At 37.5% G+C, this 12,451-nt stretch overlaps 1 protein-coding gene across 2 annotated transcripts in view; it reads left to right on the top strand.

Moving 5' to 3' along the window:
* Positions 1–12,451, top strand: part of PARP8 (poly(ADP-ribose) polymerase family member 8) — a 117,452-nt gene that overhangs the window by 76,567 nt on the left and 28,434 nt on the right. For both annotated transcript variants that reach the window (XM_027708644.1, XM_027708645.1), the window contains 5 exons: positions 2,453–2,519; positions 3,790–3,915; positions 6,007–6,571; positions 8,783–8,836; positions 8,940–9,035. In XM_027708644.1, the coding sequence (XP_027564445.1) occupies positions 2,453–2,519; positions 3,790–3,915; positions 6,007–6,571; positions 8,783–8,836; positions 8,940–9,035 (908 nt within the window). The remainder of the gene's footprint in view (positions 1–2,452; positions 2,520–3,789; positions 3,916–6,006; positions 6,572–8,782; positions 8,837–8,939; positions 9,036–12,451) is intronic.

Here is a 12,451-nt window from a genome sequence, read left to right as displayed (position 1 = left end):
TGAACTCTGGAAATCTTTATATTTGAGTGAGTTGTTAAGTGAATAAAGTTTCCTCATGAGAGAAAAATGTTCATGCTCATGAAGAATCAACTGATTTTGAAGATTTGGAAACATTCATATGCAAGAGTCAACTTCAGATATATTTTTACAGTGAGAAGTCAGACTAGGTTTGGATGATAACTTGCCCAGCTTTGGAAAATTGCAGTACAATCTGTCAGTTCAGGCTTTTATCTGTGGGAGAATTCTGCCTCTGGAAAATTAATAGATATTTCCGGTTATGTTTAGCAAAATCTGTCTCAATGAGCTATTTTTACAGAATATGTTGCCTGATGATTCTAACTATAAGCTATATTCTGTTCATTCAAATAAGCATTTCATTATATCTTTTTTTTTTCCCCTTGACTTTGGTATTTTTATCTGTAGTTTATTACTTCAATGATTTTTGTAAGTATTGAGATCTTAAAATATGTATTTGCCATAGCAGGAAGCAGTGTTAGTATTCAGAACATTTCTATCAAAATGTAATTTAAAAAATAAAAAAGTGCAGCACATGAGAGAAGGTGAAGCGTGAAGAGCAGTGTGCAGTAAGAAATGATCTAGTGAAATGAGAAGTAACAACAAAATATCTTTGGCACTGTTGACAAGGTTAAGATGGAGACCTTAGTTCTCAGTGCTGCAGCTGAGTGATTGTGGAAGTGCCTGAGTACTGAGAAAGGTAAGGTCAAGGCCAGAAGCAAGTGTTTTGCTGACACTGGTTTTATAAACTCAGCTGCTGTTGCAGCCATGTCTCTTTACTAGCGGAGCACAGCAAGATACACCATCTTTTGTGCTAATTCTGTGAATTCGTCTTCTGCCTTAAACATGGGGTTTTTTGAGACTACTGAGCCAGAATGTTATGCTGTGTCTTTTTCTCCTATAGTATGTTCTGTTGATTGATAAAGAGATATACAGCACACTCCAAAGCACTGCAGGGGATATTAGTACCACCTTGATGCTGAGTAATATCCTGATTTTAGATAGTCATTCGTCTAGTTAATAGCTTGTCTCAGTATTGTCCGTGTGGGCATTTTTTCCCTTGTGCCTTAGAGACCTTTTTTAGAGAGGATGAATCATCCATTGAAGCTATCGGGATCTCTCCTCTGACTCTAGAGCCTAGACAAAAATTTTGGTCTACATGTCAGATTTTAAGATTGCTGGTGTAGGTATGATGATTCTTACTGAAAGTATTCCCCATCCCAGCACAGTGTGTCTGAAATTTGACAATCCGGAGATATTGCTACTGCTAATGAAATCATCCATCCCTTTAAAAAAATCAGTTTGTATTTAAAAGATGAGTTTATGTTTTATGTTATTTGAATAATAATATTAGAGAAGGAGTATATACAGTGCTTTGAACTTAAGTGAAATTGCATGGCCAGTTTAGATATATTGGGGGTTTTTTTAAATTTAATTTAATAAAGCAAAATTAAAGGATAAACTTTGACATTCTGAATAAAATCTGGCTTTGTGAGTGGTCAGAATAACATCAAAATACTGATTTACTGTTTCTAATAAAATTTGGACAGACACCAGATTTTTTGTTTTCATTCCTTTTTTATTCTGCTGTAGTCATTACCACCTTACACAAATTATAAAGTCTATTCGTGCTTGTAATATGCATTGGCTGTTGTTCTGCCTTGACGACCTGAGGCTCTCTCAACAAATACTGGATTACATCTGCCACTTCTTTCTAGCAAATATTATTAAAGGAGTTTAGTAATGCCACTAGCTAATTTCTGTCCTTTGCCCTGTACATTTTCAATTTCAGACAGATGAATGTGGATACACCAATGCTTGGATGGGCCTTGAGGAAATGTCAGGGTACTCTATGGCCACTGGAATTCACATACTAAGCACTTAGATTATGTTTTTGGATCTTGAATTAAAACACTCTCTGAAAGAAAACCCAGATACTAAATAATTCAGTTCCAGTCTGGGCTTTCATTGTAGCCATATAAACTCTACTGTGTAATGTGTGTAGATAATTTACTTGAAAAAACATTTCAGAGTTTAGGCAAGATGAATTTCCCATCCAGGTACATTTAATCTGATACTGCTTGCTGTTTGCATTATATATATATATATATATGTGTGTGTGTGTGTGTGTGTGTGTGTGTATATGTGTATATATATATATAAAGATACATTTTTTTAAATAAAGTTAGTGGGAAGAGATACATTTTGGAGAATTCCATTTGTAGAATTGTAAATTTTATAGGCTGATATTCCAAAAAGTACCATTCATTTCTTAATGTATTTAGGTGACATGTCCACTTTCGCTATTGCTTCAATTTCATTGCCTATAGTCAAGGTCCAGGTGGAACAGAGTCCCTAAATGCCACTTACATGGTCATCATGAGTTCTTCATTGCTGTTGTGAGTTTCTATAACAACAATATTTTCTTATTCCCTAGTGCCAACTGTGGATGTATTTCAGATCTCTACTAAGGAAAGATTTGGGCTGGGACATCAGCTGAAAAAGTAAGTCTTGAAAAGTGTAAACCCCTGTTTTTAGGCAAATACTACATTCTTTTTAGTTCTTGGACCACATCAACTAGCATAAAATTCATATGCTGGCAGGTTGGTTGCTGGATCAAGGTGTTTTGACAGTTGTTGAGGAAAACCTGATCTGGGCTACTCGCCAGGGTTTTCTGTCCCTTTGCTGTCTTTTAGGGAGTAAGCTACAGAAGTTCTAAAGAGTGCAGCTAGGAGTCAATTTCATGTTTCTGCTTAGATGGTGAAGCCTCTGAAGCAGGCATCTTTTTGAGCTTCATGCATCCCTAAGGGACCTATGCTTTCATAGTGGCCTCTAGGATATATCGCAGTAATTAGGCCATCCATGTTTTGAGTACAAGACGGAAGAATAGTCAAAAAAATAGCACTCATATGGTCATGGTACAATTCATTTTAATACAGTTTTGCTGAGTCATCTTTTCACGTAATAAAATTATAAGTATATAGGCTTTAATATCTGACCATTACAACATTAAGAAACCCTTAAGGCAAAAAAATTGCTGTTGGTATTTAAAGAAATTCACTGCAACATTTTTATAATCTTACAAATGAAGCAAGTTATTAAAATCTCTGTGATACATGACTTTGAAGGAAAAAAAAAGAAACACTCCCCTGACATGAACAAGCTCTTAGAACATTTCAGTATCTACACTGCCTCTGCTTTGTGCACCAGGTAATTACTAAAGGTTCATGTCAGGCATTTTCAAGAACATAGCTGCCTACTGCACAATTGAGCAGGAGTCAGAATACCCATGAACCCAATGGTCCCTCTTGGCTGTTGCAATGGAATAGTCATCTATTTTGGTAAAGTCCATACCAAATTCAGCTTCAACTTTTCACTCAAAGACCCCTCACTGCTAGATTAGATTCAGAAAATAAGCTCCTACTTAGCTGTGCAGATGCAATAGCCTATCCCTGTAGTCACGTGGGAGACCGATCCCCGTAGTTGGATGTGATGCCCTTGAATCAAGAATCCATAAGAAGTATACTCTGCATAAGTCTCAGAGTTGCAGTGGTTGTACTCACACTGTATTTTCATTAAGAGTTCCATGTTAAATTAGTTCTATGTGGAAAAAAGACACCCAGTCATCAGTCCACATACATGACAGAAAACTTTGCCTGTAGCTTGAGAACACTGCATTATGTCACCTACTTGGTGAGCACTGAGAGCCTAGTATTAAAGTAAGTATGTCTTGGCTAGGATAAGAAAATCCTTTTTTTCTTTCTTAATTTCCAGGATCATGCAGACATTTGTTACACAACAGTGGAAGAACAGTAAAGAGAAATCTAATTGTACGCACAATAAGAAGGTGTCTGACAAAAAGGTGAAATCCCCTCTGCACATCTTTTCTACATTGCGCAGGTAATAGCAAGAAAAATGAGCTATTACCACCATAAGCTGTTCAAAATCTACAGCAGACTTCACAAGGTGAAATCTTGACTTTTCTCCACAGAGAAGTGCTCTATTTATATCTTACCTCATGGGTTTCCAGTCCTTGTGTTGCATGACATCAAGAGTGAATTGGGTACTGCTGCAGCTTCTAAGAATATTTGAAGGCAGAGCATTTCAGTGCCCTCCTATCTGAAACAGCCAGGTTTCATCTAGAACTGGAAATAATTTTAACTTGTGTTTATATCTTTAATAGCTTGGTAGCATTTGACTGTTACTTGAATAGCAAGAATAAAAATATAAGTTATATATATACAAGTAATATATACGTATAGCATATATTATGTGTATGTAAAAAATCTGTGGTTTTCTAGCTCTTATTTCTACAGGAGTGTGTATTTTTAATTTTTTAAAACTAGAACGGTCATTAATGAAAGACTGATTTTCAGAGATGCTGAGCACCCTTCCCTCTCCGCTATTGGATTACATTAATATTTACCACTTGTGAAAGGCAGGCGAATTCAAAGAAGAAAGGCATTAAAAGCACAAGAAGTAGTTTGCTGTTTCAATTCACTATGCTTTCTGCCAGTTACTCATACTCTTGAGTGTATATAAAATCAGGCTCTAATTTTACCTCTTTCAGGATTGTGACTCTTTAATGTGTTTTCCTGCTCATGGAAGGTTGACAGATCACCCCTTTGATTCAATTCATGAACTTGAATTGAATGCTTCTTTGAATATTCCTTCTTTTTGATTAATTTTACCATCCTAAATTCCATGTATAACAAAAAGATAGAATACAGCAATCGCTCACATTGAAAATGAGAGCAGTGTCAAAGATGACAAAAGGTTGGTTGTTTATTCAGAAGTAAAGGAGGAAAGGTGGTGTTTTAAGTGGAAAGCTTATCCATTCCCTACCATGCCATACACCACTGGTAAGCACAGGCACAAGCCTGGGGTTTGGTTTTATTCAGAAATGGCACACAAAACCAGCCTACTCTTTTTCCTCTGGATTTGGCTGCTGATGCAGTGCCTGTCCAAAGATGGCTCAGCCCAAATACAAGGACCCTCTCTGTCCTTACAGTGCCATTCCAAACTCCCTTCTGCAGGAGGGTGATAGTGATCCTGCTGCTGCAGTGAGTCAGCAGCCTCCACATGAATCTTCCACTGTCACCACTTGCTAATGGGGTGGGGAAACCTGCCAGCCTCTCCCTTTGGGTTTTCACTTCTCTACTTGATGCAAACCAAAAAAATTCTCCAAAGATTGGGGTTGCTTATAAAACATAGGAAAATGATTCAGCATACCTGTTACATGTTCTTGCTTTGCAAGGACAGGCAAATGTGAACCTTACAGAAATGTGTCAGTACATGTGAATGTTGTTTCGTAAAAACCTCTTGTTATTTACTTTCTGCATTTATAATTTAGGTGCCTCACATTCTCATTTCCAGTGTTACAGAGCTAGAATTTGTCTAAAACCAGAAAGAGTGGCATCAAATTGTCTTCCACAAAGTGCCCAGATTATTATGAGGTTTTTAAAAATCATGTCCTGAATTAAATTCGATTTACTGTCTGCAGGTTTCACTGTTCATTGTATCTTCCATTGGATCTGAACATAGAATTTGTTATGCTGTGTCCAGAAGACAGTAACTTTTATGGGATCATGCCATGCTGATTACATAGAAAAGATAGATTTTGTTAAGGAAAATGTGTTATAATCTCATGTGAAATATGTGATTTTCATTGCAAAGATGATTTCCTGAATAATTGGTGTGTTTAGAGACATAGAGAACCTTATAAAAAGCTGTAAGGTCATAGCTCTGACTTCTACTTAAGTTGTCTTTTTGATCCATGAGCTTGTGTGTAAAAAGGAGTAAGATGTCTATTTTGGTATTGGAAAATGTCTTACATACAGTTGTTTATTTTTTAAAAGTTTGGGTCATGTTTATCACTAGTGAAAAACGTGAAGATAGGTGACACTTAAAAGTGGTTACATCTGTGTGATCTTGCTTGATTAGCACAGAATTTTGATCATTCTCCAACTTTGCCATCTTCTTTATTTTAAGGTCGCCAAGTTATCCTCCTCCTGGCTGTGGTAAAAATAAATCAAAACTGAAGTCAGAACAGGATGGCATCTCCAAAACTCACAAACTACTGAGAAGGACTTGCTCTAGCACAGTGAAGGCGGAGGATGTGTGTGCCACAAAATCTCACAGAACCTTTGGCCGCTCGTTGTCGAGTGACCCTCGTGCTGAACAGACAATGGCTATTAAATCGCACAGACTGCTGAATCGTTCCTGCTCTGCAGCTGTCAAGCAGGAGGAGTGTATCACTTTAAAGCCTCATAAGCTGTTAAGTAGGTCGTGCTCTGGGGATCCTCGATGTGAGCACAACAGCGCCTTGAAGCCCCACAGACTTTTAAGCAGGTCCTACTCCAGTAATCTTAGAATGGAAGAATTGGATGGATTGAAGAATCACAAGTTGCTCACCAAGTCTTACTCCAATGCCCCTAAATCATCCAAAATGGAACCTTTCAAGGAGTCCACCATGGCAGAGAGCAGGAGGCTCTCTCTTACCTCAGGGCTTATTGGTATCTTAACACCATCTTCATCATCGCCTTCACAAGCTGCTGTGCGTAATATTTTTTTTTATTCTGCTCATTTTCCTCCTCTTAATTTTGAAACGTGCTGTTATGTTTTTTATGCAAAGATATTAGTACTTAGGACATGTGTTAGTGACTATATTGGATATATTGGAAGACAAGAGCAATGAAGTCAGCTTTTTAAGGAGAATTCAAACAGCTGTGCATGCACATATATTTAAGTTATAAAATCAGAATTTGCTGAGGTCACGACAGAGATGTTATATGTTATGTTGAATCCAGCTCAATGTAGCTGCTGGCCATGGAAAAAGTTCAGTCATCCAATTCCTTCCCTGCATCCTACAGGAAAAAGGGAGAGTGTGCACTTCTCTGCTGCAAAATTAGATTAGTTGCAAGGGCTTTTCTCATTTCCCTGTTTGCTTCATAGGGGAAGCAGCTGTCCATTAGCTCTTTTGAGTGCCAAATCACCTCTGCTTCTGGTCTTTTCATCTGCCAGCATCATCATACTGGAAGGAACACAGTCACAGTTCAGCTCACCTCTTGCACATTTTTGATTTGTGAGAGGTTAAACCTTCAAATGCGTTGGCAGAAGTCAGAGGCCAGGGAAGAAATTAGGCCCACACTGGCCTCTTACTTTCCCCAGAGACATAACTGATTGGGAAAAGAAAGGGTAGCTCTGAAAATTAATTCTTCTGCCTATGCCTCTTAAAAGATGGCTTTTATACTTTAGAAGGAAGAATGGGTTTGTTTACACTCTTTCAAGGCATCAATCTGTTTTCTGTATTAGATCTTGGGAGAGGCATTTAGAAAATAGTCCTCTCCACTCCCTTTGCCTGGGAGTATCTTGGAAGCTGATGCTTTCTTTGAACGCCATACATATATTCAAAATAATGCATTCTGAATAATGAAATTACATTGAGTGCACTATGTCTCATGGTAATTTAGTTCAGTAAGCTGTAAGCCATACTCAATCACATCTAAAAGCAGTGGTACACTATCATAGGATCATTTATATACATGCTGTGTGGTTGGTTTATGTGATGGGCACAGCAAAATTAAAATGAGCTGTCAGAGTTTTTATTTGTGGTTTAGAGAGACACTTTTTTTCTGAATCAGCAAAGGATGTCTTAAAATAGCAAGACTTTTCTCTCCTGATGTTAATAGGAAAAGTCCCATTGGTTTTTCTAAGATAATGAAGAGCTGACTAAGTTCATTACTGATGTTATCAGCTGATAGGGACGAAAGGCAAGCCCTGCTTGGCAGCCTATAAAAACTACCCTTAATTTATTACTGGAATGCATTTACTTTGAGGGAAGATCATCACATACATGATCAGATGCAGTTTGACTGATGTTAGTGGAAGGACATTGAGAGTCTATTTCACATTTTATATACAGGTACCAGATGTATGGGTAACCTGGGTCCCTAACTGTAATTTGAAGTCAGTGGAATGTGGAAGTGATGAATCAGGACCCTAAATTCTCTTCAATTCTCAGCTGAAATATTAGGGTCTCATATATGAACACAAGTAGGACTGTTTTCCAGGAGAAAAATGGTAAAGCAGTTAAGCAATTAAGCAGTTAGAGAAATGAAAGGACATAAACCTATAAACAAAACCCCCAAAACACTGTAAATGGAGCTGATCCGACTTGTTCAAAACAAGATGTGATTGAAATAGATGTCAGCCTAGAATTCTGTACCTTACTGAATCTTGTAACAGAAGTTCCTTCTAATTTATGTTACTATGTGTTGAAAAAAAAGAATTTGAGTGGTATCTGAACATAGAGAGATCTGTTTCTGTGGTGCTTACAGAAGTGAGATCTTAGTAAATATGAAAGAAAAAGGTTTTCAGCCTTTCTGAGAATTACACTAGTCTTTCAAGCCTAAATGTTTAGCCCATATTTGGATAGCAGTTAAAATAGAATGGAAGTCACCAAATGCCAGTTTATTAGGCTCGAGTGAAGGCACTGGTGTTTCCATTTGAGATTCAAGTTTTTGGGATGGTGATACAAAACTTCACCCAATTGAAGAACTAAAAAGAGGTATTAAAAACCTACCACACACTCAGTAAACAGCAAAAGGATTGATTATTTGTAATGGCTGGTTCATGCAAGTGAAAGATTCTTTTAGATGCAAATACTGCTTAATTAATGTATTTACATGCAAAAAATACAACTGCTTTACCACTTCCCTATAATTAGCATACCAACACTGAAGTTGCCTCAACTTTTTCCTTGCAGCAAAATTATGGTGCAAAATGCATTCCTGAGCGACACCGTGGCTTTCTTGTGCAGGTAGGATATCATATCTCACCCACTTATGAAACTCTGTGAAGCATGAGCTAACTGTTAATTATTTTTAAGCAGATGTTGTTACTGTCATTTTCATTGTTCTCAGACTATCGAATTTGCTGAGCAGCGGATACCAGTATTGAATGAATACTGTGTAGTTTGTGATGAACCCCATGTGTTCCAGAATGGCCCTATGCTGAGGGTAAGTGGTGTGCTGGAAAACAATGCATTTTATAGTGCCTTAAATAGCAGAGAACCATACAAACCTGTTGAAAAACTGATTTATGTGAGATGTGTTTCATTCTGATATCCTTTTAAGATGCAAAAATGTAAAGCATATTAGTTGGATTTTGCTGTAAATTTGAAAAAAAAAGTCTTACAAACAAGGAAGATGGAAATCAGACTTGTATAATACCACAGAAATGTAAAGAGGGACTGTATTTCACTGAACACTGTTGTGCTGCAGTAGTTGCAACCAGATAAGACAGAGAAGTGTATTAGAGTGCTTTCACGATCCTCTGGCATTCTTCTAACAGCTCAGGGCACCTCATTCTTGAGCTTTTATCAAGCCAAGACCACTGTATTTACATACACTGGTGTTAGTGCCGCCACTCTTCTTTTGACCCTGTTTTGCTCGCAGGCTGCTGGAATAAGCCATCCTCAAATGTGATAAGAAAGGCAGTAGAAGGAGATGCTCTGTGAAGTGTCTGATCTAGCAGTGACCTAGTCCAGGGACACTGTCATGGTTCAGTATGCCCTAAGTCTGGCCAGTTAGACAGCTCTTCCTTTCATTCCTGTGTGATTGGGAACAGAATTTTCCTTGATGAACATTTTACTCTCTCATGCTGTTGGTGAATGCATACAGTGAAAAAGAGTAAGATGGACCATGAGAGACACAATCTGCCTGGAGCTACTGGATCAGTGCAGCTTTGTGAAAGAGTATATTAGAATAAAATTCTTAGCTCTAGAACTAGTCTGGCAGTTTAGAATGCTCTTGTTTCACCTGCCCTGCATCCTATGGAAACATGAAGCACCTTGAACGATTAAAGCTATGGAAAACTGTCTAACTACAGTGTGTGAATGGTTGAATACTTGATAATTTGTCCACAGTGTAGCAAGTAACTACACATAAGCTGAAGCAGATGTCATCTATGGTAGTTACATAGAACTAAATTGAGGAGAGTTATTGCTCTACCTGGCAGCAGAAGTCATCTCAGTGTCATTCCCTATGACACTGAAGGGCTCCAGGGTCGAGAATCCTGACTGCAGGCAGGGTATGCAAATAGGTTGCTGATGGGGTTTGAAAAAGCATGTACGTATTCAGTTAACACTGCTTTAAGTCATTGTTAAACCCCTATAGTTTTGGATATCCAATTAGGTGTTATTTTTGCCTCTTCAAGCTCATATCTACCTTTTAAATACAAGGTTTTCTGACAGAGTTATTAGCCACCATACACTGGCATCAACAAAACAAAAATGGCATCGGTTCCTTATTCCAGTTCTAAGTTCATCTTGGAATGCACTGCTATGGGTATTACCTGTGACAGGATAAGATAAAGTGAGTAATGTTTGGATTGTGAGTAGAATTTGAATAACATAATTATTTAAGTTATTGGGGTTTATCTTTTTTCCATAGGTCAAAGCAAATTGCAGGATTTATTCCTGTTCACATGATGAACTATTAAAAGAAAACAAAATGGAAAGTCATCTGCTCTAAATAAAAAAATTTTAATTCTTCATACTTTCCCGCTGTAAAGATTACAATCTCTCAGAATTACTCTTCTGTGACTTCAGTTTAAAGAGGTGTCATTTTATAGCTATCTGTTGAAGAGTTTGTCAGCATTTCAAAACAAAAGAAACCACAAACAACATGCTTGCCCCTGAACATATATTCATCAGTGCCTTTGCAAGGAGCATAACCTGGCAAGCTTTGCAAAAATGAAAGCCTGTCATTATATAACCCAGGACAAATGAGATGCCAGGAAGAAATCTATCATGCTCTGTGTATACTTGAATGACTCAGTAAGCAATATAGAGCCATTAGTGAGTTTGCAGTTGTATAGAAGGTGAGAAAGGATCTCAGTCTGAATCAAGCATGAGCTTGCCAGAGTATGTTAAGGAAATTTATGCTTCACTACTGAGAGTTCTGGCAGGGCCAGCCTGAAGTGGTCAGTTGTGGGGTTTATTTACATGCTTCAGCTAGGCACACATACATACATGCATACATACATGCATATATACATACATACATAGAGAGAGAGAGAGAGAGAGAGAGAATGTATGTAAAAAGAGCATGTTACGTTTAATACTGCTGCAAGAGCTGATCTCAGAAATAGAGTATTTTTATTACAAGAATGCAGCAGGTTTTCATTTAAGGCAAAGCTACATGCGGTTTAGCCTTTTGGAGAATCCCTGGCCTTTGTAAAGAGCTCTTCCTTTTGATAGCACTGTAACTTCACCAGGTTTCATAATGATCAATACCTTACTGTGGTGTTCTTAGCAAGAGTGTCTAGATCTCCTTTTCTGCAGATGACTGTTTCAAAGGCATTACTTCCATAGGCTCTCTCCGTAGCAGTTGTGTTACCAGAGGTGCCACAGACTAAATAGTTCTGGATTGGTTCATCAGTTTCTAACTTTAAAGTTTAATGGCTCCACACAGATGCACACAGGATCATGTCTGGGTGTGTGTAGCCTTAATGATGAGTTTCTCTTCTACCCTTTGGGCCTTTTTTTTCAACAGCAAAAAAGGCATGTTAATTTACAGAAGCATAGCAAAGTTATTGCTTGAAAGGATATTTTAATATGTATTTAAGCTAGATTTTGTGGTATTTTATGGAGTTTTATGCAGTTATAAAGAAGCCACTGAGAAATTTGATTGTCTAATCCTCCAGTATGTCAGCCTGCTGCCTTTCCTGACCTATAGTGTAGTGCAATTAATTGTCTCAAAATGCAGTTTAAAAATTCAGCAATTGCCACCACACGATTACGTTCTTTTAATACTACCATACCTACTTATAAACTCTCATGCCATACATAGTTTTTTGTGCTGGTTATTACTGACATGCTTAATTCAGATGTCTCATCCTCAGGACAACTGAAGATAAATGTGAAACTGAGAGACAAACTTTTTCCCTTCTGCAGACTTACTCTACAGGCTATCTTTTTATCTTCGTTTTTAAGTATTTTCAAATCAATCTCTTTCAGCAAACTTTCTTCTCAGTATTGTTTCATTTTCCTAAATAAATTTTTCTGGTAGAGTGTTCTGTTTTTAATATCTATTTCAATTTAAGTTACTTTCTTAAAATCTTGACATCTTTTTTCCCATAAGAGCCACTGGATGACAACAAGATATGTCATTTTGTATAGCTTAATTTAGACACCAGATTCCTCTGTCAGAATATCATTGTATGGAAGACGTCTGTTGCAGAACAGCCACATAACACAATTGCATTTGTTTGACTTAATGCTTTTACAGTGGACATCTGTCTTGCTCCAGAGTCCGCAATACTAATCTAATCATGCAAATATTCCCTGCTGATTCAGGGATCCTCTTATACACAGAAGTCTTGAGATGTTGTTAGGTTGTCTTAGTCCCTTATTGAGGATAAACAAAGGGGC

Source organism: Neopelma chrysocephalum, unplaced genomic scaffold, assembly GCF_003984885.1.
Source record: "Neopelma chrysocephalum unplaced genomic scaffold, ASM398488v2 Primary Assembly neopelma1_96446, whole genome shotgun sequence".
NCBI classification, from domain to species: domain Eukaryota; kingdom Metazoa; phylum Chordata; class Aves; order Passeriformes; family Pipridae; genus Neopelma; species Neopelma chrysocephalum.
This window is presented reverse-complemented; position numbering and strand designations above follow the sequence as displayed.